We start from the raw sequence: 26,334 nt of genomic DNA on the forward strand, positions 1-26,334 counted from the left end.
TACTCGAGCTTCCTACCACCTTTCCTTGTCCTTTAAAGCAATCACAACAACCCTCTTTTCCCTTCACAGAATATATTCAAGGCTGAGACCGAGAGTTTTCAGACACTAATGGAACAAGGGGATGTTGAGCAAGAAAGTGAAGATATCGTTGAAGTAATAGTCGTGATCTTTTGAGGTTTTGAGATGCTGAATGCCAATCCTATTTCTTGGGACTTTTTGCAGAAAGTAGTGTTAAAAAATGATTCTACAAACATATTCAAGGAAGGTCAGAGATGAGGAATCAACAGACGCAAAGCACTCAGCACAATCTAACAAAAGTCTTGTCCAAGCAGCACAAACAATGGCTTGTCTATCTTTATACATTTATTTTTTTTGAAAGCACAGTTACAACGTAATAAACCTAGTAATAATAAAAACAAGCTATGGTACTCACACAATGTAAATATTCTATAATACAATTTCAGACCTGCACAACAGGGTATAAATACTCCAGTTTACATCATTACCACAAGATGAGGATGGATTTGGACTGGCCATTGTTTTCCACGGAGTTGTGTCCTGCGACACGGTCTAGGTGAGTACTTGCCCCTCCCTCAGCCAAACAGGCTGGAATTCATTAATAACAGCTCTCAGGCAAACCTCCCATGTCTTCATCGTCTCACCCTGATCATGCACCTTTGAGGAAACCAAAGGGCAGCATCTGTTTCCAGTTATTCCAGGAATATGGAAAGAAAGAACTCCCAGTGGGAAAACTACATTTCCCCCTTCTTTCCATGGAGTGCATTGGGTGGGGGAGGAGTTTGGGTATTTCCAAACCATCAGCCCAATACGCAAATATTAACAAATCATCCCTCCAGCCCACCCGTTGGAAAGAACCTTCTGACAGAGAGCGTTCCCTAACTTCCCTGGGCCCGACACCATGGGTGCAGAAACAGTAATAAATAATGTTAGAAATCCCGTGATATCATAGACCTGCTCCCCATCCCTTCCCTCCCCCCACCCCCCCCCCCCCCTCCCTCCCCCCCACACCTCCCCATTGAGGATCCGCTCGCAGATCCTCCCTCCCTCCCTCCCATTGTCAGGACCCCATGCAGCCCTGAGATCTGCAGGAGGAAGCCCGCTTGGTATCTTTCGGGAAAGCAAAAGCAGAAAAAAAGGGACAATAGGTTCTAGGCAAAAAGAATCCCTTAAAACAAAACAAAAAAAAGATGGGCTTTTCAAAATCAAATCAAGATCTGAAGAATAAAATTCAACATGCACATGCAGACACCAACACAAGATCGGGGTCTAATGGCCTCAATGAAACATCGTTCAGAGATTTCAGCTTGCCTGTATAAATATTCCCCCAAATTGGATAAAGAAATATATAAACTGATCCTGAAATGTTCCCTGCTCTCTCCTTTTCCCCCAAACATACTTGGTAGTTCATCCAAGTCGCCATTCTTTCCATTTGAACTGAGGCTATGAACATCTGCAGTGCAGCACCAACCATAGCACTGCAAAACCAAATTTGGAAGAGAGGCGATCTAGACCCATTTCAAACCCATCTGCATAATGGCAGACTTTGGTTATGAGGAGAGCCTGGAGAATGTAGGGTTGTTCACTTCAGAGCAGAGAAGGTTATGAGGAGATTTGATAGAGGCACTCAGAATGAAGAGCTTTTTCCAATGGCAGGATTATTAGGAATGAAATGGGACAAGTTAAAGTTGACGGAGCAAACCATTAGAGGGCAGATGGAAATATTTGTTTTCTCCCCCACTTCCATGCAGCAAGTTGTTGTAATCTGGTACACACTGTCTGAAAAGACAACTGAACCAGTTTTATTAATGAATTGCATAAATGCCTGCCATAGGAAACACTTGCAAGATCATGAAATATGAACTTACAAACGTGTGGGACTAATTGAAAGGCTCTTTCAGGGAGCTTTACACACTGAATTGGTTTCTCCTGTAATATGAGCATGCCAATTATTCCACATATTAGCCTGAAGCACTTGGAGATATATCCAACTGAGTTTATCCAATTCAATGCCAGACCAAAGGTTGGAATTATAAGGGATCTGTCTGGGTGATGGTTATCAATGATTATTCCCATTCCTTAGAGAGCTACCCCAATGAGGATGAGGTCCCAAAAACAATTGATCAGTAACCTTCACCAAAACACCAATATCGATCTCTGTCACAGGTTCCAAATGGCTGCCAAATGTGTAGGGATTGAGGCGGGAAGAATCCTGCCATTAAAATTAGGATAATTAAATAAAATATATTCAACAAAATAAGCAACAATGTTCTTTAAAAGCTACAAAAAAATATATATCCCTTACCACAACTGCCAAGATTTCCAACCATTGGACCATGGGGGCAACCAGCACAGTCCCCATAGCAATGGTAATCTGGTCTAATTCTTGTACAGTTATGGAAGAAGCTTAATCTGATTTGTCCCACTTGTTGGAAAATAGGGCACCCACTTTGAGGAACTGCTCAAAGTTTATCTTTAAGATCTATGGGCCAGGGATACATGAGCTATTCTAATAAGCCCCAAGGGCAGTTTGGCAGGAGGAGGAGAACCAACAATTTTCTTAACATTATTTCTGCTTTTTCCAATTCCTCAAATGACTTCTGGGAGGCAAGCTAGAAAATTGACAGGTTGAGCAATATAATTAGAGGTGGATCAACAGAGCCTAGCCGAAGCTACCTTGAGCCGAGTCCTACATTAATTCAACTCCGGCAAGGTTGACATTTATTGCCCATCCCAATATAAGTATAACTTTAAGTCAACATTTGGTGCGGAGCTGAAGTCACTTAACCAGCAGACTTCGTGCCCCAAAAGGCAGATTGATGTTAAAAACAAAACTCACACAGATTATTTCGTGATCACTGAAATATACTTTACATTTCTTGGTTCTCAAAATCAGCATGGTAGGATTTGGGCTCTCAATCTTTCAGTCATTAATCCCAAATCACTTTACGTATATATAAAAAAAGTGTTAAATAAATTAAGGAGTACTTTGTTCAACTTGTGAAGATTCTACATGCCTCCCTGTACTTAACTTCTCAAAGAGATGTGTGATCTGTTGTTTGCAACTAGATAATGACTCCAACTACTTGCGTCTCCACTTCACCAGATGTCACAGTACAAACCAGGTCTATTCAGGCCTAATCCAAAATGCCAAGAGTCACAGAGTACCTTGTTGCATTTTCCTCGGGGCCAATTGTTCGTTTTGATTCGACAAGTCAAAGAGGCTTCCTCCTCCATTTCCCACCCCATCGCCAATATTTGTGTGATAACAAAACTTACGAACAAAAAAAATCCATATTGCTGTTTAAACATCCCTATAATGTTTCTCCCAGATTTGCTGAAAGCACTTGGGAGATCTACCTTCAGTCCTTGGGTTTACCAGGAAGGGTTGCCAAACCCAAGATAAGGCCTCCTGCAAGTCTTAAATGGCCAAGACACCATCACAGGAGCGGGTTCTCACGGAGGCGAAACAAAAAAACGGCTAATCAATAATTATCCGTTTACACCTAGCTAAAATGGACAGTCAAACCTCCTCCACAAATGGGCAGTCAAACCTCCTCCACCCTCCACAAATTGACGAGAGCAGACGGCATTGAATCTACAGGAAGAGTCTTGCTCTGTGCATTTTACACTGTGGATTCTGCTACACCTCGGAGAACAAAATAACGAGGCAGAAAGTCTCTTAAAACCTATGTACAGGTTCTCCACCCCACCAGGTCGCCATGGCGAGCATACACAACACACACACACACACACAATGTTAGCAACGGTGAACACTTTTCATGCCCCCTGGTTAAACCAAGCGGCAAGCCTGCGAGAGTTAAGCAGGGTTAAGAAAACGAACTAAAACGACATTTACTCGCATGTTGAAGCAATAAAGCAGGCTTGAAGGGCTTCCCGGGTTGGAGCGTGGAGAGTTGGCGGTCCCTCAATCGGGCGGGGTGGACATGTTGAGCGGGCGACGGGTTCCAGTCACCGCGCCCACGCGATCATCGACGCCTCGAGCACGATAGAAACGGTCTCTTTTTTTGTTTTTTGTTTCATATTTGGAAAGCTTGTCTTTGTTTGTTAATTTTTGCGAGAGACTTTATAACGGGGAGGGGAGGGGGGGTTGGGAAGAAGGGAAACCTATGGCCGAACGTCTTCACATAACCGTCGCTTGACGGACGGACGGACGAACATGGCGCCGGCTCGGCCTCGTCCCTCTTGTCCATGGGCGGGAAAAACCTCTGCTCCATCCAGACACGCGGGGGGAATATTCGCGAGCCGCTCGTCGGAACCGTACGTCCAGATTGTTAGTGTGTATGTGTGTTTTTGTTGTTTTATTTAGTTTAAGTCGCGTATTTCTGATTTATTTTTTCGTTGAATGCTTCAGGTGCAAAATTAAAATGGCGGGCGGGCCCCCGTGGTGGGTGGGTGGGGGTGGATGGTGATGGGGGGTTGGTTTATGGGCGTGTGAGCGTTGTGTAAACGGGCTGCTCCCAATGGGTAGGGCTGCGGGACTGGGGCACCGACTGGGGGTCGCTGATGGACGTGTAGAGGGGGCGCTGAGAGGCGCCCATGTAGGAGAAGGCGGTGTAGAGTCCGGGGGTCTGGGCGGACGGGCTGTAGTAAGGGCCGGTGGCCTGGTGCTCGGGGTACTCGAACTGGGACCTGGTGATGCTGGGGAAGGCCGTGCCGTAGTGTGGGAGGCTGAGGGAAGTGTAAGTGATCTGTGCCGAGGAGTGTTGCTGCTCCGAGTAATGGCTCGGGTGGGACTGCTCTGTCTTGATCTGGGTTTTGGATTCGGCCGAGGCGGCGGACGGGCCCGAGGAAGCCGAGGAGCCAGCGTGTTGCTTGGAGATCCAGGCGGAATGGCCGCCGGCTAGTGCTCCCCCCAGCCCGTAGTTTCCACCATAAGCCCCGGCGCCCAGGGCTTGCCCGTGGCTGGGATGCCCGTTGGGCGGCAGGTACTGGTCGAACTCATGGACATCGAAGGTCTCCATGTTGGACATAACGTCGTGGCTGAGATCCCCGATGTCCATGTTGCCGAAATCGATGTGAGGTTTGCCTCCCTCTACCAACGGGCGTCCCTCCCGTTTCCCCTCAGCTTTTCCGGGCTGCATCTCCGTCTTGGGTGTGGTGGGGGGAGTTGGGGGGCCGTGGTTCTGGCCTGTTGAAGAGAAGCAAATGAACAAAACCTTCAGACCCTGGAACAAAATATAGGGAAATCAAGATGACATGCGAGCGGTTTGGAAATAATTCATGCTACATTTGTGCATAGTCCTGGTTGCACAAGAAGCATGCCAGGAAGAAAGAATTGGAGAAGGGTCAGAGCGTTACTCGGATTCCAGAAATGATAGTTTAAACAACATCTTGTATCTTCAGGAATTTAGGTTAACTGGTAATTTGATTAAGTCCCGAAGATCTGATGGTGCTGGTTGGAGAGTGAAAATTAGAGCCAAGCTTTACAGAGCGAAGATAAAAAATATATACATTTGGATCTCTTTCATGGACTATCAATGTTAGTTTAATTGCAACTTTTAATTCTCAGATTGATAACTTTTAACTAAATGTAAGGGAACGGGAAAGGTGGGTCAAAACAGTTCAGTCACAGTTCGGCCATTATTGAATAGGTTTGGGCAGCTAAGTTGCATCATAAGTGTGACGAATGGGCAGATGTGTGGCAAATGCAGTTTCACACCAACTACACATTTATTTTATGTGGGACAACAACAAAATACCCAAGCATAAATATTGGAGGATTAAAATAATGTCCAGAGCACTGGCAAAATGTCACAGTTGGCAAAAGAAGAAGAAGAATGGGCAACCCATTATGGAAACCATATTAAAGCAATGGAAAAAAAAAAAGTTTAGATTCACTGGATTCATACCAAGCGTCAACATTTTGGTCATAGTCGGGTACCTTGCAATAGTAAAAAGCTTCCCAAAGTCTTTCACAAGGTACTAATAAGGAGCCTTTCACTTGTTTGTTTGAGGGCAGCTCCAACAACACAAAGTTGAACACCATCCAGGAAAGCAGTCTTGATTGGTATCTCACCCACCAACCTAAACATGCAGTCTCACTACTGCCAGCACACAATGGTTGTAGTGTATGTCTACAAAATTGTACTGCAGTTACTCACCTAAGCTACTCCAACATCACCTACTAATTCAGTGACCCATACTGCCAAGAAGGACAGAATAGCAGGCACAGGGAAAGACCTTCAGCTAGCTGCAGGTTTCCCTTTAAGTTAAGTACCATCCCCACTCAGAACTATCCTTGCTACATTGCTGCTGGGCTTAAATCCTGGAATTACCTATCCATCAGCAGATGGGAGAAGCAGTCCACACTTTTTCCATGGGGCAGTTAGAGATGGGCAACAATTACTGGCCTTGCCAGGATGCCAACATTCCAAAAGTAAATTAAAAATAAAAACAGGGAAGGCAATTCAAGGTATAAAAATGTGAAGCAGCAAATTCTTTCAGCATCATAAGGTTTCTGCAGCTGAGTTAGTCATGTTGAAAGAGGGAATTTAACAAATGTCATTGAGTATATAACAGTAGATAAATGGGCATGGGGTGAGAGTTGAGACTACCATGGAGCTAGGACCATGAGCCAAATGCACTCCATAAAAAAAAAGACTAAATTTATATTCATTGACAAGTGTCCTTAACTTTACCACAAATAAGATGTCACTTTTCATGACAAATATTGGAATGTTTGATGGCTAGATATACCTTCACGGTTGGGCAGACAATAGGAATTAAATATTGGGTGTACGGTCTTCAGATGGGCCATAAATGCCAAGAATAGATTGATGCTCCTACCCTCAGGACCTTGACTGCTTGTAATAATTTGTGACCAGTGCAGGTTTTTAAAGAATCAGGTTCAGGAATGTGGCCAGAGCCACAGTAACACCAAAAGAGAAAGCATCACCTGTGTGCTCACCATGGCCCTCTGCAAGTGGGGAGCCCCCAGCTGTGCGCCCACGGTCTTGAGGCACAGCCTTGTAGTGGGGCTGGACAGAGGAGATGTGGCTGTCCTCTGGGTGGGCATCAGCATCACCTTGGCCAGGTTTCATGTTCTTTCGTCGACGTGGCTGGTACTTGTAATCAGGGTGGTCTTTCTTATGCTGGGATCGCAGTCGTTCTGCCTCTTCCACAAAGGGTCTTTTATCGTTCTCATTTAGTAACCTGCAGCAAACAGTGGAAAATAAATAGTTTTGAGGCTCTTCAAGTAAGGCACGGGAGGATACCATTCAATACATTGTACATTCATTTCACTTGCACTTAATGTGCAATGTGACGAATAAAACCGTATTGTATTGTATGCTGGCAATATGTTAGATGTCACTTTTATCATATTTCATCTTGCTCTTTCCTATTACCACTGAAATTGTCTCTCCAAATACTTGTGCATGTTGAAACCATGAGGAACAAGTGGCTTGCACTTTTGTCAGAGTCAAAAGGTTCTGGTTTCAAATCCCACTCCTGAGGTTTGCGCACCATAATCCAGGCTAACACTTCTAGTAGTGGTGAGGGAGCTCTGTAATATTGGAGGCGAGACATTCTAAGGACTTTTCTAACTTCAGATGTTTTGTCAAAAATCCTACGGCTGCTATTCAAAGAGCAGGAGTTCACCTCCAACTTTTTTTGGGACAATGTATCACTAATGCAGTGTCACTGCCTAATATTCTATGTTGGTGATTTAGAATATGTTGAAATTTGATGTAGAAATGCAGGTCCTCTTTCACCGGCCTTTCAGTTAGTAGACATCACTGACACCATCCTCTTCATCCTCTTCACCCTCTTCACCCCCTCCCCCCCCGTTATATTGTTTTAATAAAAGACAGGACTTCTTCAGTAAGAGTAATATCCATGTTGTTCTCCTTACAGATCAGTTTAAAATGGGTCAATTTTGATATTATAAATGAGGAGAAGCTTTTGCCAATGGTAGGAGTTAGGAAATATACGGATTTAGGGAAACTGGCAGAAGAACCAGCCTGGAAGACGAAGAGAAATATTTTCATTCAACAAGTTGTAGTGATCTGAAATACATTGCAAGCAGTTTAATCGGAACTAGCAAAAGGGAACTTGGATGAATAACTGAAAATAAAATAAACATGCCTGCAGGAAATGGAAAATGGGCTAAATTATGGAGTTTTTTTTTTAATGGGGCAATTCCGACATGATGGGCTGAACAACCTTCTGTGATCCCAGTTATACAGTGCACCTCCCTTCTCTTTCAGAAAATGATTACTATTTTACATGCGCGCAACAAAGAAAATGCAGCGGGACAGACAGTTGTCAGAATTCACGAACCAACTCTTCTGATTCCCATTAGTATCAAAGAGTAGGGTTGCAACCCGAACAAGAAGCAGGAGAATCTTTAATCAGCTGTGGCTCACGTCAGAAGGTGGCATGTTTAATTCACCACATGATACTGCACTGCTGGAGTGCCCTGCTCTGGTGGAGACACCAATCCAAGGCTCGGGTTTGGTTGTAAATTAAATATTCTGGAGTGCCATTTTAAATAGCAGGGCAGTTCTCACTGTCCTGGCCAACTTTTATTCTTCAGCCAACTTCACTAGAAGGGGTTACCTAATCATGTTATTTTTTGATCTTGCCGAGCATAAATTGAATGGTTCAATGGTTTCTTTACTATCATGTGTACCAATGTACAGTGAAATACTTTTTTTTGCATACAGCTCAGCAAGACTATCACCATACATAAGCACCATCCCTAGTCTGCAGCATTTCAGGCATTAATACTGACTAGACTTAAAGAAATACCTCAGACAATTAATGCAAGTTGTCCTCCTAACTCAAACATTTAGCCTAGATTCAGGCCAGGCCTAGTACCCAAGACCATGGGTTGGAATTCAGACCAGGAGCACACCCAACAAGTTACTCAGAATGATCTCATACACATTGGAATTAAGCATTATTAAAGCTACATAACCAAACTTCCTGAAACTGGGTGGGTTAGGCCAGCCCAGTTTTGCCTGGTAGACAATATAAACAGTGAGCTACATAGGCAGGTCTGTGTTATCCAAAAGGGCAATGTGGCTAATGCAAGGAACATGTTCATTTAGGAAATTTCACAAAATAGTCTATTTATATCCACAAGAAGGTAGACACCTCCCACACTCACTGGAGTTTTTGAGATCCTCTAGGTGAGAGTGATAGCAAAACAATGACGAGGCCCCCCCAGAGTCCTCGTTCCATCAGATGCATCCTAGTTCCTTCTTACTCAGGAAGATTAACTGTTCACCATTTGGTATTTCCAACCTTTAAGAAGTCTCTCCCTCTCCGAGATGCAGACACCAGTGTCTCCCTTTACACTCTCCTGGAAATAAATAATGTACTGATTGGATTCTTGGTCTTTTTCTTGGGGAAATATCTGTACATTGATAGCTGTCTCTCAGACCCTTTAATTCAGGAATTTACAATGCCATTTATAATTTAGCTAATGTGCATGTAAGCAACATTAAATCCAATTTTGATGCATGTGAGAAAGATCCACAGGTTATTCAATAAGGAGAAACAACCAGGAGGAGCAGACGGGGTAAATAGGCGTGACAACAGTAGAGACAGCAAAGTTGTAAGAATGTTCTTAAAATGCTTAAGGAACTGCAGTGGAGTGCAGTGTGGGATTAAATAATCTGATCATTGAAACAAGAGAGGAGAGAAAGATAAAGGCGACCAAGGGTGGAGTGGCAACTATAACAGAGGACAGACCAACTCTTCACCTATGCACTTAGAATGATTTAAAAAGAAAAGCGATTTGTACAATACCTTACACAATCTGTCTCAAATTGCTTTACCATTAATAAAGCACATCTGAAATGGAATTTAGGTGCATAGCAAGATCCCATAAAATGTAAAGTGGCAAACTGTCAATGACCTTGTCTAAATGATAAGTATCAGCCAAGGGAGAACTCCCAAGAAATATTCTGCTGAGAGAGTGGATGGGGTCTTGGTTTAATATTGCATCCGAGTGCAGATCTCAGTTAGTACAGGCTCCGGGAGAATAGGCTGGATTATAGACAGGAGTATTTGGAGGAACTCAGTGATGTCTCTGGGAGGGGAGGGGTACTGAACAGTTAACCCACCCAGTACTAGAAATCACAATATTTTTGCTTTGGAGATACAGAAAAGGGGCCAGGCAAAAAAGGAACATTATGGGCACATGCCAATGATTTGTCCTTATGTTAAGCCTTCAATTTTCTGCCCTTTTTTGCACAGGACCAGTAAAAGGCCACCAAAAGTTTGGTCATCTGTTATCCTTCTGATTTTAGCATTTAACTGCTTTCTTGAAGGGGTATTATTTACATTGCTGCTCACGGGCAATTGATAAGATTTAAACCCCGAAATAACCTTAACATTTTGTGCTCTGCTTGGTTAGCAATATCCTGAGGAGTCATGCATCAAAAATAATATATTGTTTATTGTGTTCCCAAATTTAAAAATTCCAAACTAAAATTTCAGAGAGTAATTATGAATGTGGGTGAGAACTAGCTTTCAAGGATGTCTTGGAGGAGGAGAGTGTGCTAGATGGGTTTGGGGGCCTGTTGGCAAATTCAAAAAGTTAGGGCTCAGTCGGCTGAAGTTTCGGCTGCCAGTGGTGGAAGGTTTTAAAATCAGGGATTGCTCAGAAGGCCAGAGGAATGCAAGAATTTTGGATTTTAAATCCAAAGGAGCCAGTGTTAAACCAACAGGGTGCTGGTAAGTTGGGCAAGACAAGTTAACAAATGAATCACTGAGCATTTTTTTTTCCCGTCCAGACACCTTTCTCTGAGCCATTCCATTTTAAGTTATAAACGTTTCTAATACTATCCAACATGTTAAAGAGAGGTGGGCACGTGAGAGAAAAATTGCATGTGCGCAGGAGTATGCCCTGGGGTGAGTGAGTGAGACCATGTCCGTGGATGCGCACAGGTGTGATTTTATCACAAGTGGCGCTGGCTGCCCCACTGTTGCTGGACTCTCTGCTTTGATCTAACCATTCCACTGCCGAGGTCTGAGGGAGAATAAAAAAGAAAAGTTTTATTTGAATGATGTTCTTGCAAGGAGATCTGTGACCCTGAACTGGCGCCAGAGCCGAGAATTCTTATCCCATCACTCCTACACTCCTTTTCTCTGTAAATTAATATCAGCAAAAGTAGCCACTTTCTGACATATCCAAAATCTTTGAGACTACAACCAATAAAAATTACACTGACCTTTAACCCTTTCCTGCCTTCTGAAAATCAAAGTTTCAGACGGCCCCAATATCTCACCCTGACTCTGGTTACTAGAAGTTACAATTAAATTTGAAAATACAGGGGGAGGGATCAGTGAAAGGTGACCCTGAAGATTTTGCCTTTGGTTCACATACATTGTAGGGGAATGGAATTTGTTGTCCCTTTCTAGTCTGGGCCGCTATACGACTCGCCTCCATAAACTGCTCTAAAATTATTCATTTAAATTATACCAGTAGAATACATTGCAAATACTCGATTTCAATTTATGACAAAATGGTGCTGGGCAGAGGTGCGAGTGCCCATACCAGAAGGACTGGAGCAGTTTAAGTTAACTCATTACCTTTTCACTGGGTAAGTAGGAATGTTGGCTTTGCCACAATAGTTCACATCCTGACAAATACAAGAAAATAGATCCCCATCTACTCTCTGAGATACATTCAAAGCAAAAGTGTATACGCTGGACAGTGGGAGGATTTGTCCTGTGTCTAAGCAGCATTCCTGTGCCATACACTGAGATGACATTGAAGGCAACGGTTTAAAAAAAATTAAAAATCATGCCAGCACCCACATCCCCATTGTTCTGGTCTCCCTCGCCTATCCCACCTCACACTGCTAAACCCACCCAGTCAACAGCTCCAACTAGTACCAGATGGAGTCGGTAAATGCATCAAATGCTCCCTCAATTTCTGGGTAAAAAGTAGGTGGCAAACAGTTGGCACAGAGTTCGCAAGTACAATCAGTAAAAAGTACACGGGGACTTTACCACAGACGGCAATATGTAAAAGGCCATGAGTATATCTGTGTGTTGGAAATACCCACCAACACCTTAACAAATAACATGTATTGATAGATACAGGAACATTCGCAAAAAAACAGACACTGAATAATCAGAATGTGGACAAAACATCAGAATGTGGACAAAAAGTGTGGTCAGAGTTAGGTTTAAGTACAAAAAGTAGAGCAGGTGGAAAGGTTACAAGACCCAGGGTCTCGGCAGCTGAAGGCACAACTGCTAGCGGAAGAGTAGTGATGTTTGGTGATGATCAAAAATTCAAGTAACTCAAAGATCTCGGATTTGGATGAGTTCAAGTTTATGGAGATTGGAATGTGGGACGGCAGCCAGGAGAATTCTGGAATAGTTACGACTGGAGGTAACAAAGGCCTTCTCTCTAATTGGGGCTGAGGGAATTTTATTTGGGGGGGGGGGGGGAATAAATATTTTTTTCCCACTGTTGGACAGAATCCCGTTGCCTGTAGACGAAATAAAGAACCCTTGTCAAAATTTACATTGGAGATCATATTGGCCTTTTGCAGTCTCACAATTTAGGCAATTGGTAAACCGCTCAGTTCCGCATTCAATAATGTTCTGCTTAGGTGATCCACCTCTCCAATCCAGAATAAAACTCCCAGAATGAAAAAGATGGAGAAGAAATGTGACTGCTGGATTAATGCGACTGGACTCCTTCTTTGCCCCAACACCCTCCCTCTTCCTGTGTACCTTTCCTGGTCACGCCCATCTCGCCACATGTACTTGGCCCATCCCAGCCAGGAGACACAAGGCAGCAATTCAATCCCTGACGACATCACCGACCGCGAGAGGTTTCAGGAATTGTCAGCACGAGCCAGAGATCGGATTTCTGTCTCCAGCTCGCTGCCAGACGCCAGTTGCACTTTCCCCGATTATAAATAGCTTCAAGTTTATTTTTCAACTGGAGGTTTAATTTCACTAGTGAGCAATTCATATCCCACCCCCCCCCCCCCCCCCCCCCCCCATTTTTTTTTTACCCCTACCCTGTGGTTTTCTCTTGCAAATCAGGAAGCTGGGTGGTCATCTTGCTCTACGTTCCACAGTGCAGGCCAATTCCCTGCCTGAGCCCAGGTGGGTAGATGGGGAAGGAAGGATAGGAAAGAGGTTGGCTGGTGGGTTGAAGGCTGTTCGGAGAAGGTCAACTGGCTGGATTCCTTCACCCACCCCACAAGGAGGTATTACGTTCACACTCTGTACCCCCATCCATCTCAACAGCTTTCCTCAGAACCATGCAACCTCATGAGAACCATACTACGTATGGCAACGAGAATTTAGTGACAGCTAGCAGTGCAGAGGTGAGAATGTGTTGCTTCATTGCAACACACCAGTGTGCTATTAGGCAGTTATTGTGAAACAAGTCTGCATTTTATACAGTATCTTTGCTGTTGAATGCTATTCCCAGGTGTTTCAAAAGTAATTAATCTAAAAAAAAAGGTCAGAAATGCATTGGGAGATATTAAGGCAGAAAACCAAAAGCTGAATCAAAGGTAGACACAAAATGCTGGAGTTACTCAGTGGGACAGGCAGAATGTCCGGAGAGAAGGAATGGGTGACGTTTCGGGTCGAGACTCTTCTTCCCGACCCGAAACGTCACCCATTCCTTCTCCCCAAAGATGCTGCCTGTCCCGCTGAGTTACTCCTGCATTTTGTGTCTACCTTCGATTTAAACCAGCAACTGCAGATCTTTCCTACAGCTGAATCAAAGAGTTGATTGTTAAGTGGTATCTTAAAGGGAGGCACATGGTTTTTTGGGAGGGAATTATTGAGCTTTGGGGCCAGGCGGTAGAAGGCGGGGCCATTAATGAAGGAGCAATTAAATTCTAAGACGATCAAGGGTGCAGAATTGAAGCAGAGATCTCAGAGGGCTGAAGATACTGAGATAGGGAGGGGCACGATAGTGGCAGATGCGAAAAGGATGAAAACTTTTAAATTGTTACATTGGTTAGCTTGGCACGATTGCAATAGACGAACTGCACTTGGTGGCAAGTTAGGACACGGGCAGCAATTTTGGACAAGTTGGGGTTTCTGGAGTTTGGAACATGGGAGGCCAGATGAGATGCCAGATGAGACGGACCTGTTGACTTGGAGAGACACTGCAGATCCGTCATGAGCAGAAAGAACAAACTTCTTCAGATCTCAAGTAAGGAGCCAGCATCCGAACTGAACAAATGTGCCTTTTTTATTTTGAATTTTGAAATACCTTTCATACCTTCAAAGAGCTTTACAGCCAATGAAGTTCTGAAGAAATGTAGGAAACACTGCAGCAATTTTTTTTCTCAGAAACCAGCAATGTACTTTACAAGAGGATTGCTTGACGGTTAAGTATTGACAAGGACAGTATCGATTTCCTTGTTTCTCTGAATAACACAGCAAGATATTTTACCACTACAAAGGCGATAGATGGAATCTATCTAAAAGACACATCTCCAGCAACACAGCACTCCCTCAGCACTACGCTGGTAAGGTAACTTAGTCAAGTGGAGACAAATCTGCCAAGGAAGAGAACTAACCCTTGAACCATGGTTTACATCGTGTAGACAGCAGCACGTACAAATGAGAATAGAAAGGCAAGAGGGTAAAAGACCATTAGATGATTGAACCAGTCACAAACATTTGGTTCTTCGCTATCAGAATTGGCAGAACATCATGCAATACTCATCAAGAACTCTCAATGGATTTTTATCAGCTGAAATGTCAGATCAACGGCAAAGACCTCCTCTGCATCAACAAGACCACCAGCTCCTCTGAGCACCTCCAATATGCACCGCTCAGTGTCCCGGGTCGAGGGAGCAAGCAGCCGAGTTTGTGGCTACTTACACAAACCCTATGAAACCAGCCACACCACAACCTCCCAGTGTCCAGCCAACCTTTATCTCCCCTTGAAGCAGGAATCTTCCCCATCCACAACATCTGCTGCTAATGGGACATTACTCAAATGAGTTGGCATTGCCACCATTGAATTCACAACCAATGTATACAGAGTGATGGAACCAAGGGGTGATCTTCACCATGTCTTGCCGTATTCATAGTACTCATATCTTCAACACATTATCCACCTCGCCCTCATATCAAACCCATTTCTTTCTTAGCCGTTCTTTCTCTATATACAATTAAGTTTTTCTTGCGCTGATATTTCCATCTGTTACTCTACCCTGTGCGTTTCGGACTACCCCCCCCCCCCCCCCCCCCCCCCATCTCAGTATTCACTAATTATTTTCCTAGTAATCCGCTCTTTGCTCTTCCTCGCATCATTTGTTTTCTTCCACACAGTCAAGGTCTTGTTATATTCCTTGCTCTCCCATACATTTCAAGTTCTGCCCATCTCTTTAACCTGCTCTTTTGAACTTGTCATTTTTCCAATGTCTCCAGATTCTCTGTTTCCCCATCCATCCTCTCCTATTTCTCCCTCATTCCTATCTACCTGTTTAATCATCTAATGCCCCAGTATCTCACTCGGTCCATCCTTAGTTATCTTTCTCATTTTGTCTCCCGCACATCTAAATCCAAGCGTTGAAAGCAAAGATTGTCACCAGATCTTTTCCCTGAAATTTTGTCACCCTGGAAAAATTGTAAGGGGGGGAATTTTCACAGCTTGAAAGAGACAAGAGCATTCACAACCAATAGCTTTTCCTACCAAGTACAGTACCATCCAGCGATTCAAAGTTAACTTGCAACTCTTTTGTCCAACTTATTTTATTGAACAGTAAGTAATTCTTTCACCAACCAGTTAAAACATTTAAAAACAGCAAGTCAACAGTTCTTGAAAAGTGAATTAGCACACGCAGATAGGCAAGAGAGAGAAAACAAAAACAGGAATTGTAAGAGACATTTCTTTGTATCTTTGTATTTCCATCGTTTGCAACTTTTACATTTACATACGGGAGTCAGTAGATAGACCGACTGAATTTAAAGAATTTCGATAAAACCAGGCCGAATATTTTAACTCCTACTCCCCCTCCAAGTCATGGTTTTCACATATTTTATGTGCCTTAACAACATATAGCTGAAAAATATGATACTAAATCCAGAATTTAAAAAACCGTCATGAAAATAAGGGAAGATATTTATTATTGTAACAGTGCAACAAGTGCGTAATAGCGTCTGATTTTTAGTTGAGAGTTTGTTAATGATGGTGGATCGGTGTGTTAAGTCAATTGCGATTCTCGGGGGGGAACTGAGGGTTTGTTTTTATACACACTCAAGGACTCACCTCCAGAGTTTGCCTAGTGTTTTGCTGAGCTCTGCATTGTGTAGATGTGGGTACTGATCTGCCAACTTTCTCCGTGCCGCCTGAGCCCATACCATGAACGCATTCATGGGTCTCTTCACATGAGGTTTGCTCTTGGAGGATCCGTTGACTCTGACAGGCATGGGAACCAGAGTCCAATCGTAGCCTTCCAAGACTTGGCTCACAGCCTCTCTGATGCACAGGGGGAACTTGTCTTCCTCGCTCTCTCGCTTCCCACTCCCCTCCTCGTTGCCAGCCTGAAATTGAGACTTCTCTTCCCCATCCGCCGCAAAGGATGAGCTGGGGGATAGGACCGAGTCACTCTCAGAGCCTCTCGGGCTAGCCACGTCTGATACACTGCGATCATCCGTCATTCTTTTTTTCCAATTTTCCCCCTCTCTTTAAAAACAAAACCCGGAATTTTATGATTGCTAATGATAAACAAAAAGGAAACAATGATTGTTCGCTCTTCCAGGTTCACACACAAAAAAAGTCTGCAGACACACAGAACGGGGGTGGGGTGATGGAGGGGGGAAGAGAAAAAAAAGCGCTTTTTAAAGTTGTCAAACTTGTTTTTGCGAGTTAAGATTTGTCAAAAGTTAGATCGTAACGTATCCACAAAATTCTCCGACAAAAAACTTCTCAGGAAAACTTTTTTTTTTTTTTTTTTTTTTTTAAGTTTGTTTTCCCTGATTTACATTGAGGCTTTTTTAAAAAAAAAAAAAAAGGTTTTTGTTTAATTTACAAAAAGGAAAGCCGTGCAAATGATTCTGCTGCAGTAACTCTCCGCTCGGTTGGAGATCCGTGGTGTTTGCACAACCATACAACAAGCAAAGAAAAAATAATCAGCGCTGCTGTCTGAAACTCACGTGAAATATGACCAAAGGAAACTTTGGAGCACTCTGCGCCCTTCCTTTAAATATGATGCTCGACCCCAAGGCACAACTTCTCACTTCCATTGGCCAAACTCTCTGATAGACCTCTACATCCATTGGCTTCTCTCCCCCTGACTGGGAGGGACCCATGCCCGACTCCTCCCGTGGGATGAAAGGCGTTGATCTGGAGGAATTAGCAAAAAAAAAAGTTTTAAGGAAGCTTTGGGATTTAGGGAGAAAAAAACCGAGAGGGAGAGAGAGAGAAAAAAATAAATGCCTAAAGCATGCAGTGCAAACATTTGGTATTTTTTAAACGGTTTCTATAAAGATCTGAACTATTAAGTTAGCAGGTGAATCTGCTGCTAATTGGATTTGAAGTGATCTTTTGGACTGGTGCCCCCAGACCCAGTGTATTCTATAGTCCTTGGATCCTATAGTCCTTGCAATCACAGCATGATCTCCATTCCTGCTCTTTTCTGGAACGTCAGATGGTTTAAAGGGGACTAAAGCTTTGGGAGATCTAACTTCAAGCCTGATATTTGCAATATATATTTGATGACAAGGCAAGGTTGGTGGGCACGATATCAGTACAAACTTGTTATAGTGACAGATCGCAAGAGATATACAGTAGGGAAACTTTGACTCACCGAGTCTATGCCTGCCATCAAGCACACATTTGCACAAATCTAACTTAATTCCCCCAACATTCCCATCAACTCCACACCATTCTACCACTCACCTGCACCCTAGAGGCAATTTACAGTGACCAATGAACCATACCATTCAGCACTACAATGGGTTGTGCGAGGAGACCAGAGAAAAATCACATAGTCACAGGCAGAACATGCAAACTCCACACTCCAAACTCCGTCAGCTCTGGGAGGTCAGGATTTAACCTGGTCATGCGAGCTATGAGGCAAGAGATCTGCTAACCTTACCTCTTTGCTTCTCCAAAAAATGTGCCTTTGTGAATGCGAGAAAATGATGTCTACTCATGGGTTCATCTGCTCTGGTTTGGATCTCATTGTGTTTCTTCAGTCAAAAGCCAGTGGGTTGAGGCTCACTCATTGTTGTCAACCATATCAATAATAATAATGCAACATACAGAAAAGAGATTGGAAGCTTTGCGTCATGATGTCAGAACAACTCTTCACATCAGCCAGGAGAAAGGGTTGTTTGTTGACCGAAAGAAGCAGGAAGGTGAACACAACCCAGTCACCATCAGCAGAGCTGCTGTAGAGATGGTTAACAGCTTCAGGTTACTTGGCATCCATATCACCAGCAACCTAACTGGTCCCTTCTCTCTAATGTGCGATCAAGAAAGCACATCAGCATATTTACATTCTTGGGCTCCTGAGAAGATTGGGCATGTTCATGAGTCTTCTCTTGAACATCTGCAAATGGGCTATAGAAAATATCCTGACAAGATCAGCCTAGTATGGCAACAGATCTGCTCTTGACCATCTAAACCTGCAGAGAGTGGGAAACACCTACCACTCCATTGCAGACTAATCACCTCCTTCCATCCAGCCCATCTTAACTGTGCAATGCATCAAGAAGGCTGGAAGTATCATCAAAGGTGTCTGCCACCCTGACCATTTATTTTTCTCTCTTCAAGTTTATGGGTGACGATACAGAAGCTTGAAAGCCCCGTTGTCCAGATTTAAGAACAGGTTCTTCCCCACTGCCATCGGACACCTGAACCAATCATTTATTTCACGCCCCCTTTGGTGTACTCCAACATACTTTGGTGTATTCCAACATACTTTGGTGTACTCCAACATACTTTGGTGTACTCCAACATACACATACTTTGGTATACTCCAACATGCCACACATGCATACTCTTAACTCTACATCATTCAGTTCTTCTATTTAATACTTTTTTGCCTTGCTCAGATTTTGCGCTACAATCTTTGCATCTCTCTGCTGTTTTGTATTTATTGTTATTCCTATCATTATGTATACTCTACATTAGTTTTATGCAATAAAAAAATAATTTATGTTATATATAACCATATAACAATTACAACACAGAAACAGGCCATCTCGGCCCTTCTAGTCCGTGCCGAACACTTATTCTCCCCTAGTCCGATCTACCTGCATGGCTACCTATATGACTAATCTGAATCAAGCTGGTCATTCCAGTACAGGTTTGCTGTCTAAAGTGCTGTTTTTGGAACGGGCTGTGAAACCAAGGACCTGCCTGTGCTCTGGGGTGGATGTTAAACATCTCATAGCACTTGGGGTGCAGCGGTTAGTGCTGTTGTCTCACAGTTCCAGAGACCCAGATTTGATCATTGTATTGGGTGGTGCATCTATGGTGTTTGCATGTTCTCTCCAATGACTACATGGGTTTCTTTGGGTACTTTGGTATACTCCAACATGCCACAGATGTGCTGGTTGCTAGGTTTTTTGGCCATGTAAATTGTCTCTAGCGTTTGTGTTGGTAGATCAGTTAGGGGCCGGGATGTAAGAGGAATAATTGGGATTAGTCCAGAAGGGTTCTTGATGGCATGGATGCTGTGGGCTGAAGCATTTGTTTCTGTGCTGTGATTTTGTGACTATGTTGAAGAAAAGCAGGAAACTACTCTTTGACATCCTAGCTAATTGTTATCCCTTGACCAATGTCTCTTAAAAAAGCTACCATGATGCTATTGGTTGAATCGTGGTATCATGTATCGATCGTACAGCTCAAAGTGACTATTTCAGAAATATCAATGCTCATGAACTGCTTCCAGAGGTAGAAACATAGAAAATAGGTGGAGGAGGAGGCCATTCGGCCCTTCGAGCCAGCACCGCCATTCATTGTGATCATGGCTGATCGTCCCCAATCAATCACCCATGCCTGCCTTCTCCCCATATCCCTTGACTCCACCAGCCCCTAGAGCTCTATCTAACTCTCTCTTAAATCCTTCCAGAGATTTGGCCTCCACTGCCCTCTGTGGCAGGGAATTCCACAAATTCACAACTCTCTAGGTGAAAAAGTTTTTTCGCACTGCAGTCTTAAATGGCCTCCCCTTTATTCTAAGACTGTGGCTTCTGGTTCTGGTAGTGACAGTTGCTGCAGAAATGTGTGTACCTTTGTATTAAACTGTCCTAAATTGCATGCACACCCTTCTCTCCAATCCATTCTCCACTATTGTTGCAATAGAGAAGGAATCCCACTGAATCTATAGCAAAGCCATCCAATCTATCTCATTCCTCTTTTTCCATGAAGTAGAGATGGTTGAAAACTTCAAATTCCTAGGAGTCAATATCACCAACAACTTCTCCTGGACCACCCATATTGAAGCAACGACCAAGAATGCACACCCATGCCTCTACTTCCTTAGGAGGCTTAAGAAGTTTTGCATGTCCCCTACAACTCTCACCAACTTCTACATAGAAAGAATTTTATCAGGATGCATCATATCTTGCTTTGGGAACAGCTCCATCCAAGATCGCACAAAATGTCTGCGAATTGTGGATGCAGCCCAGGCCATTACACAAACCAACCTCCCTTCTATTGACTCCATTTACACCTCACACTGTCTTGGCAAGATCAGCAGCATAATCAAGGACGAGTCACACCCTGGCCACTCCCTCTTCTACCCTCTCCCATCAGGCAAAAGCTATAGCAATGTTGAAAACGCACACCACCAGATTCAGGGACAGTTTCTTCCCAGCTGTTATCAGGCAACTGAATCATCCTACCACAACCAGAGAGCAGTTCTGAACTACTATCTATCTCTTTGGTGACCCTCGGACTATCCTTGATCGGACTTTGCTGCCTTTACCTTGCACTATACATTATTCTCTTATCATGTATGTATACACTGTAAATGGTTCGATTGTAATCATGCTGACTGGCTGGTCTGCCGACTGGTTAGCACACAACATAAGCTTTTCACTGTACTTCGGTAAACGTGACAATAAACTGAATTGTACTGATGGCTTTTTAAGGATTCACTCAATGGTTAATCAAATCGTGTTTTTTCATTCTATTTCCACCACCTTTGCCACTTTCATGACTGCTATCTACAGTATGTTGAAAAAGATTTATCATAATCGCCCTCTTTATTTTAACCAAACTTCTAAATGTGTGTCCTTTAGTCTTTGGACAATATTCTAATGGAACATCATCCCTTCGAAGTACTCTTTCTAACCCAGTCCTGATTTTCTACAGGAACTGAAAAGCATAAAACTGCATTTATACTGGTAGTATGAGTGTAAGTGGCATGGAAGAAGTTGGCAGGCCAATAAAGGTTCCAGTGAAAGGTAAAAAAAAAAACTGCTGGAGGTACTCAACAGGTCAGGCAACATCTGCGGAGGGCCAAATAGACCTGGCCCTTCTTCAAGGCTGAAGTAGAGGGCAAATAGCTGGTGGAGAGGTGTGGAGAAGGGCTGGGGCAAGACATGCATGTGATAACTTGTAGCTAAGATTGGGTTGATTAGCGGATGAGTTCGGTGGTAGAGAAGGGTGAAGATAGTCCTTAAGGCTGGAAGTGATACGTAGAGAAGACAGGGTTGCAGATGGTGGAATCTGATGAGAAATGAAGGTGAGGGGTTAAATATAAAACCACCAAGAGGAATTGTAGGTAGATAGGATGGGGAGGGGGGTGGGGTGGGGGAGTGATGACAGTGGACTTTGAGGGGATAGAGGTGGGTGATAAGCAGAAAGTGGAGGGGAAAATAAACTGAGTGATAGGTGGCGATGAGCGGAACAAAGGTGTGTCTGAGAGAACTGGGTAGATCAGAAGAGTGAAGGGGGAAAGCTTGGATTTATCTGAAATTGGAGAATTTGAAGTTCTCCATGTTGGGTTGCAGGTTGCCTAAGGCGTTAGTCTTCCGGTTTACAAGTGGCCTGACTCCAGCAATGGAGGAGGCCAAGGACAGACAAGTCAGCATAGAAATGGGAAGGGGAATTGAAGAGGCTAATGACCGACAGCTCCAGCTGGCCCTGGAATAGAGAGTGCAAGTGTTCAACAAAGTGGTTGTCTCGACAATGCTTGGTCTCATCAACACAGGGGAGGGAGGGCACATTGAGAGCACTGAATACTATGAATGAGGTTGGCGGAGATGCATGGAAACATCTGTCTCTCCGGGAAGGGCTGTTTAGGTCCCGGACTGGAGATGAGAAAGTAGGTGTAGGGACAGGTGATGATTATCCTGAGGTAGCAGGGCAAAATACGTCACGAAGGGTATGGGTGGATGGGAGGGATGATTGAACCCAGGTATTAATAGTTGCTGTACTTAATCAACTTGATGAGTTTCAGACATTAAACAATAGACAATAGGTGCAGGAGTAGGCCATTCGGCCCTTCGAGCCAGCACCGCCATTCAATCTGATCATGACTGATCATCCCCAATCAGTGCCCCATTCCTGCCTCCTCCCCATATCCCCTGACTCCGCTATTTTTAAGAGCCCTATCTAGCTCTCTCTTGAAAGCATCCAGAGAACCTGCATCCACCGCCCTCTGCACGAGACCAGGTGGCAACCCCTATACCATCGTCAATATAGCAGAGAAAGAGTTGGACAGTGGTGCTTGGGCACTTTTGGAACCAAGAATGCTCAACGTAGCCATTGAAGACAGGCAGAGCTGGGACATATGTGAGTGTCCATGGCCACACCTTTGATTTGAAGAAAGAGGAACCAAAATGAAAGTTATTGAGGTTGAGAACAAGTTCCACCAGGCAGTGGAGAGTGTTAGTTTGGGCCTCTGTCCTAGGAAGAAACCAAGGGCCCTGAGGCCTTCCTGATAACAGAATGGAAGTGAAAAGGGAACTGGAAAAAGAATCTCATATTCTGCTTGGATGGGCTATAACCAAATGACATGAACACCAAATTTTCCAATTTCTGGTACCCCACCCCAACTCTGCTCTCTTGTTCTATATTTTACTCCTCATGTTATAAGGTTCAACCATTGTTGCCCTTTGTCTTCTCTAGCCTTTCCAACCTTCTTTCTCCCCCCTTGACTTCTCTTCGAATCAACCCCTCCTTATCTGGAACCACCTATCTTTCACTTGCCAGGTCTTAACCCACCACTTCCTCTCGCCTCCTTTTAGCAGTTATCTCCCATCTAGGTCCTGATCTAACATGTCATCTGTCTATTTCCTTCTAAATATGCAGCCTGGCTTGCTGAGTTCCTATTTTGATTTCTCCAGCATCTCTTGTCATTTGGAGCATAACCATCCAGGTTTACTGTAACACCCCTGTTGTATCCTGCATCCGTATTAGACCATAAGACATTGGAGCAGAGTTAGGCCATTTGGCCTATTGGGTCTGCTCTGCCATTCGATCATGACTGATATATCTTTCCATCTCATCCCCATTCTCCTGCCTTCTATTCAAAGCCAATGACATGCTTACTAATCAAGAACCTAACAATCTTAGCTTTGAAAAAATACCCAATGACTTGGCCTCCACCATAGTCTGTGGCAATGAATTCCACATATGCACCACCTTCTGTCTAAAGGAATTCCTCCTCATCTCCATTCTAAAGGTGCATCTTTTTATTCTGAGGCTGTGCCCTCTAGTCCTGGATCTCCCACTAGTGGAAACACCCTTTCTACATCCACTCTATCCAGGCCTTTAATTATTCGGTAGCTTTCAATTAGATCGCCCCTCATCCTTTTAAACTAGTACAGGCCCAGAGCCTTCAAACACTATTGTTGTGTTAAAATGGGGATGAAGCCTTGGATCCTATATGGTTTTCAATCTACTCATGTCAACATGTCCTTCTAGTTTTACCCGATTAGGCACATATACATCCAGATTCCTTTGATGCGGAACACAGTTCAGAATTGTGTCGTTTGGTCTATACTGTTATTATTCCATCCAAATTGTATCACTCATACTTCTCCATATTAAATTTCACCTACCAGTTATCTTCCCAGTCTGCCAGCTATACACACTCTTCCAGTCCATTACAATGTTCTTACAATTTACCCAACCTCCAGGATTGAAATCGTCTTCAAAATTTGAAGTAGTAGTCTCCACGCCCATAACCAAATATTAACGTCAATGAAAATGAATGGCCTCAATACTCATCTCTGTGGAATATCACTTCCCTACAACCCTCTAAGACTGAGATACAAGCATTCGCGTGACTCTGCTTCCAATCCTTAAACAAATATATTCTTCTCTGGTATCTCTGACCCTGGTACTCAATTTTGCTAAACAACCACTTTGTTAAAGGCCTTCTGAAAATCTCTATAGATGATATGTATTGCATTTCCTTCACCAACCGCCTCTGTTGTCTAATCAAAATGTTTAAACAGGGCAGTCAAACATGATTTGCCTTCAGCAAATCTGTGCTGCTGCCCATTGTTAACTCAAAATATTCCCAAGATCTTTTGAATTTTAACTTTGATTGCTGCTTCTAAAATCTTCCCCTTTACGTTAAACTAACCTCTGTAATGTTCAGAGTTCAGACGTAGAGTGTGGAAACAGACCCACCGAATCCACGGCAACTTACGATCACCCATACACTAGATTCTATGTTATCCTAATTTCGCATCCTACGCACTAGGGGCAATATACAGAAGCTAATTAACCTACAAACCTGCCATCATTTGGAATGTGGAAGAGTCTAGAACGAGAGGTCATAGCCTCAAAAATGAAAGGACGTTCTTTTAGGAAGGAGATGGGGAGAAATTTCTTTAGTCAGTGAGTGGTGAATCTGTGGAATTCTTTGCCACAGAAGGCTGTGGAGGCAAAGTCAGTGGATATATTTATCACACAGATAGCTAGATTCTTGATTAGTGCGGGTGTCAGAGGTTATGGGGAGGGTAGGAGAATGGGGTTAGGATGGTGAGATAGATCAGCCATGATTGAATGGCGGAGTAGACTTGATGGGTCGAATGGCCTAATTCTACTACTCCTTATGACCTTATAAGACTGGAGCATTCGGAGAAAACCCACATGGTCACTGTGAGAACGCTCAAATTCCATACAGACAGTACCCGCAGTCAGAAACACAATCGGGTCTCTGGGGCTATAAGGTTCAAAGGTAAGTTTATTGTCACGTGTATCAATTAAGGTACAGTGAAACTCAAATTACCATACTAAAATAAACAACAAGACACACAACTACATAAAAGCTAACATAAACATCCACCACAGCGGATTCCCCACATTCCTCACTGTGATGGAAGGCAATAAAGTGTAATCTTCTTTATTCTCCCATGGTCGGGGCAGTCGAACCATCCGCAGTCGGGGCGATCGAAGCTCCTGCAGCCGGCGATCAAAGCACCCACGGCAGGGCGGTCGAAGCTCCTGCGGCTTGGAGCTCCCGAAGTTGGTCTCTAACCAGGGACCGCGAGCTCCACGATGTTTAAGTCCGTAGTCTCCCGTGGTTGGAGCCCCAAGATCAATCCCCAACATGGATCGCAAGCTCCACGATGTTAATTCCATAGTCTCCCGCAGTTGGAGCTCCCGACGTCGTTCTCCAGCAAAGACGCCAACTCCACGATGTTAGGCCGCAGTGCGGACGGAGATACGATACAGAAAAAAATCGCATCTCCGTCGAGGCAAGAGATTTTTAAAAAGTTTCCCCCAACCCCCCACCCCCCACATAAAACAAGCTAAAGAACACGAAAACATACATTTAACGCAAAGTAAAAAAACAGCAAAGAAGGAAGAAGACAAGACAGGCCGTTGGCGAGGCAGCCATTGCTGGCGCCAACCGGAGGAAGCAACTCTACCGCTGCGCCACTTTGCCGCCCCTAAGTGCTAGGAATATTTTGCATTTCTTTTGAACAAACTCCAGCTGATTCCCCAAACCTGCTGCCTTTTGCAGAAGAGAGTTCTGGACATAATTAACAGATGGAGATACAAATCAGGAGCAGGAATAGGTGGCTTTGTCCCTCGAAAGTGTTTATTATAAACTGTAACTTCAATTCTGCATTGCCTGAGGTAAACCTTCGCCCTTGCTTATCAAAGAATCTGTCCACCTCTGCTAAAAAATATTCAAGGACTTCGTATCTACCACCCCTTGAGGAAGAAAGCCTCACAACCTCTGGGTGAAAACGTTTTACCACACCACTCCCTTGAATGGGTGATTCATTATTTTTAAACAGTGTCTCTAGTTCTTGACAGTCACACAAGAGGATATATCTTCTCCACATCCTTTCTCAAACACCCTCCGAATTCTGATGTTTTAATGATCCTATTGATCGCAACACAATATAATC

General features: G+C 43.7%; 1 protein-coding gene across 5 annotated transcripts; it reads right to left on the reverse strand.

The window, feature by feature from the left end:
* Positions 1-1,031: 1,031 nt before the first annotated feature.
* Positions 1,032-17,852, reverse strand: sox10 (SRY-box transcription factor 10). Of its 5 annotated transcripts, none has more exons than XM_055663131.1 (4): positions 17,152-17,852; positions 16,265-16,681; positions 6,938-7,194; positions 1,032-5,170 (listed from the first exon to the last, which is right to left on the reverse strand). In XM_055663131.1, the coding sequence occupies exons 2-4, from the start codon at positions 16,654-16,656 to the stop codon at positions 4,464-4,466; spliced, it is 1,356 nt and encodes a 451-aa protein (XP_055519106.1). In that variant the 5' UTR covers positions 16,657-16,681; positions 17,152-17,852; the 3' UTR covers positions 1,032-4,463. The 5 variants fall into 5 exon arrangements, with proteins under 5 accessions (XP_055519106.1, XP_055519107.1, XP_055519105.1 ...); XM_055663130.1 differs by having other exon boundaries at positions 1,033-5,170; positions 16,265-16,713; positions 17,152-17,849; XM_055663129.1 differs by having other exon boundaries at positions 1,033-5,170; positions 16,265-16,776; positions 17,152-17,848.
* Positions 17,853-26,334: the final 8,482 nt, after the last annotated feature.

Source organism: Leucoraja erinacea, chromosome 37 (genome assembly GCF_028641065.1).
Source record: "Leucoraja erinacea ecotype New England chromosome 37, Leri_hhj_1, whole genome shotgun sequence".
Lineage (NCBI taxonomy): Eukaryota > Metazoa > Chordata > Chondrichthyes > Rajiformes > Rajidae > Leucoraja > Leucoraja erinaceus.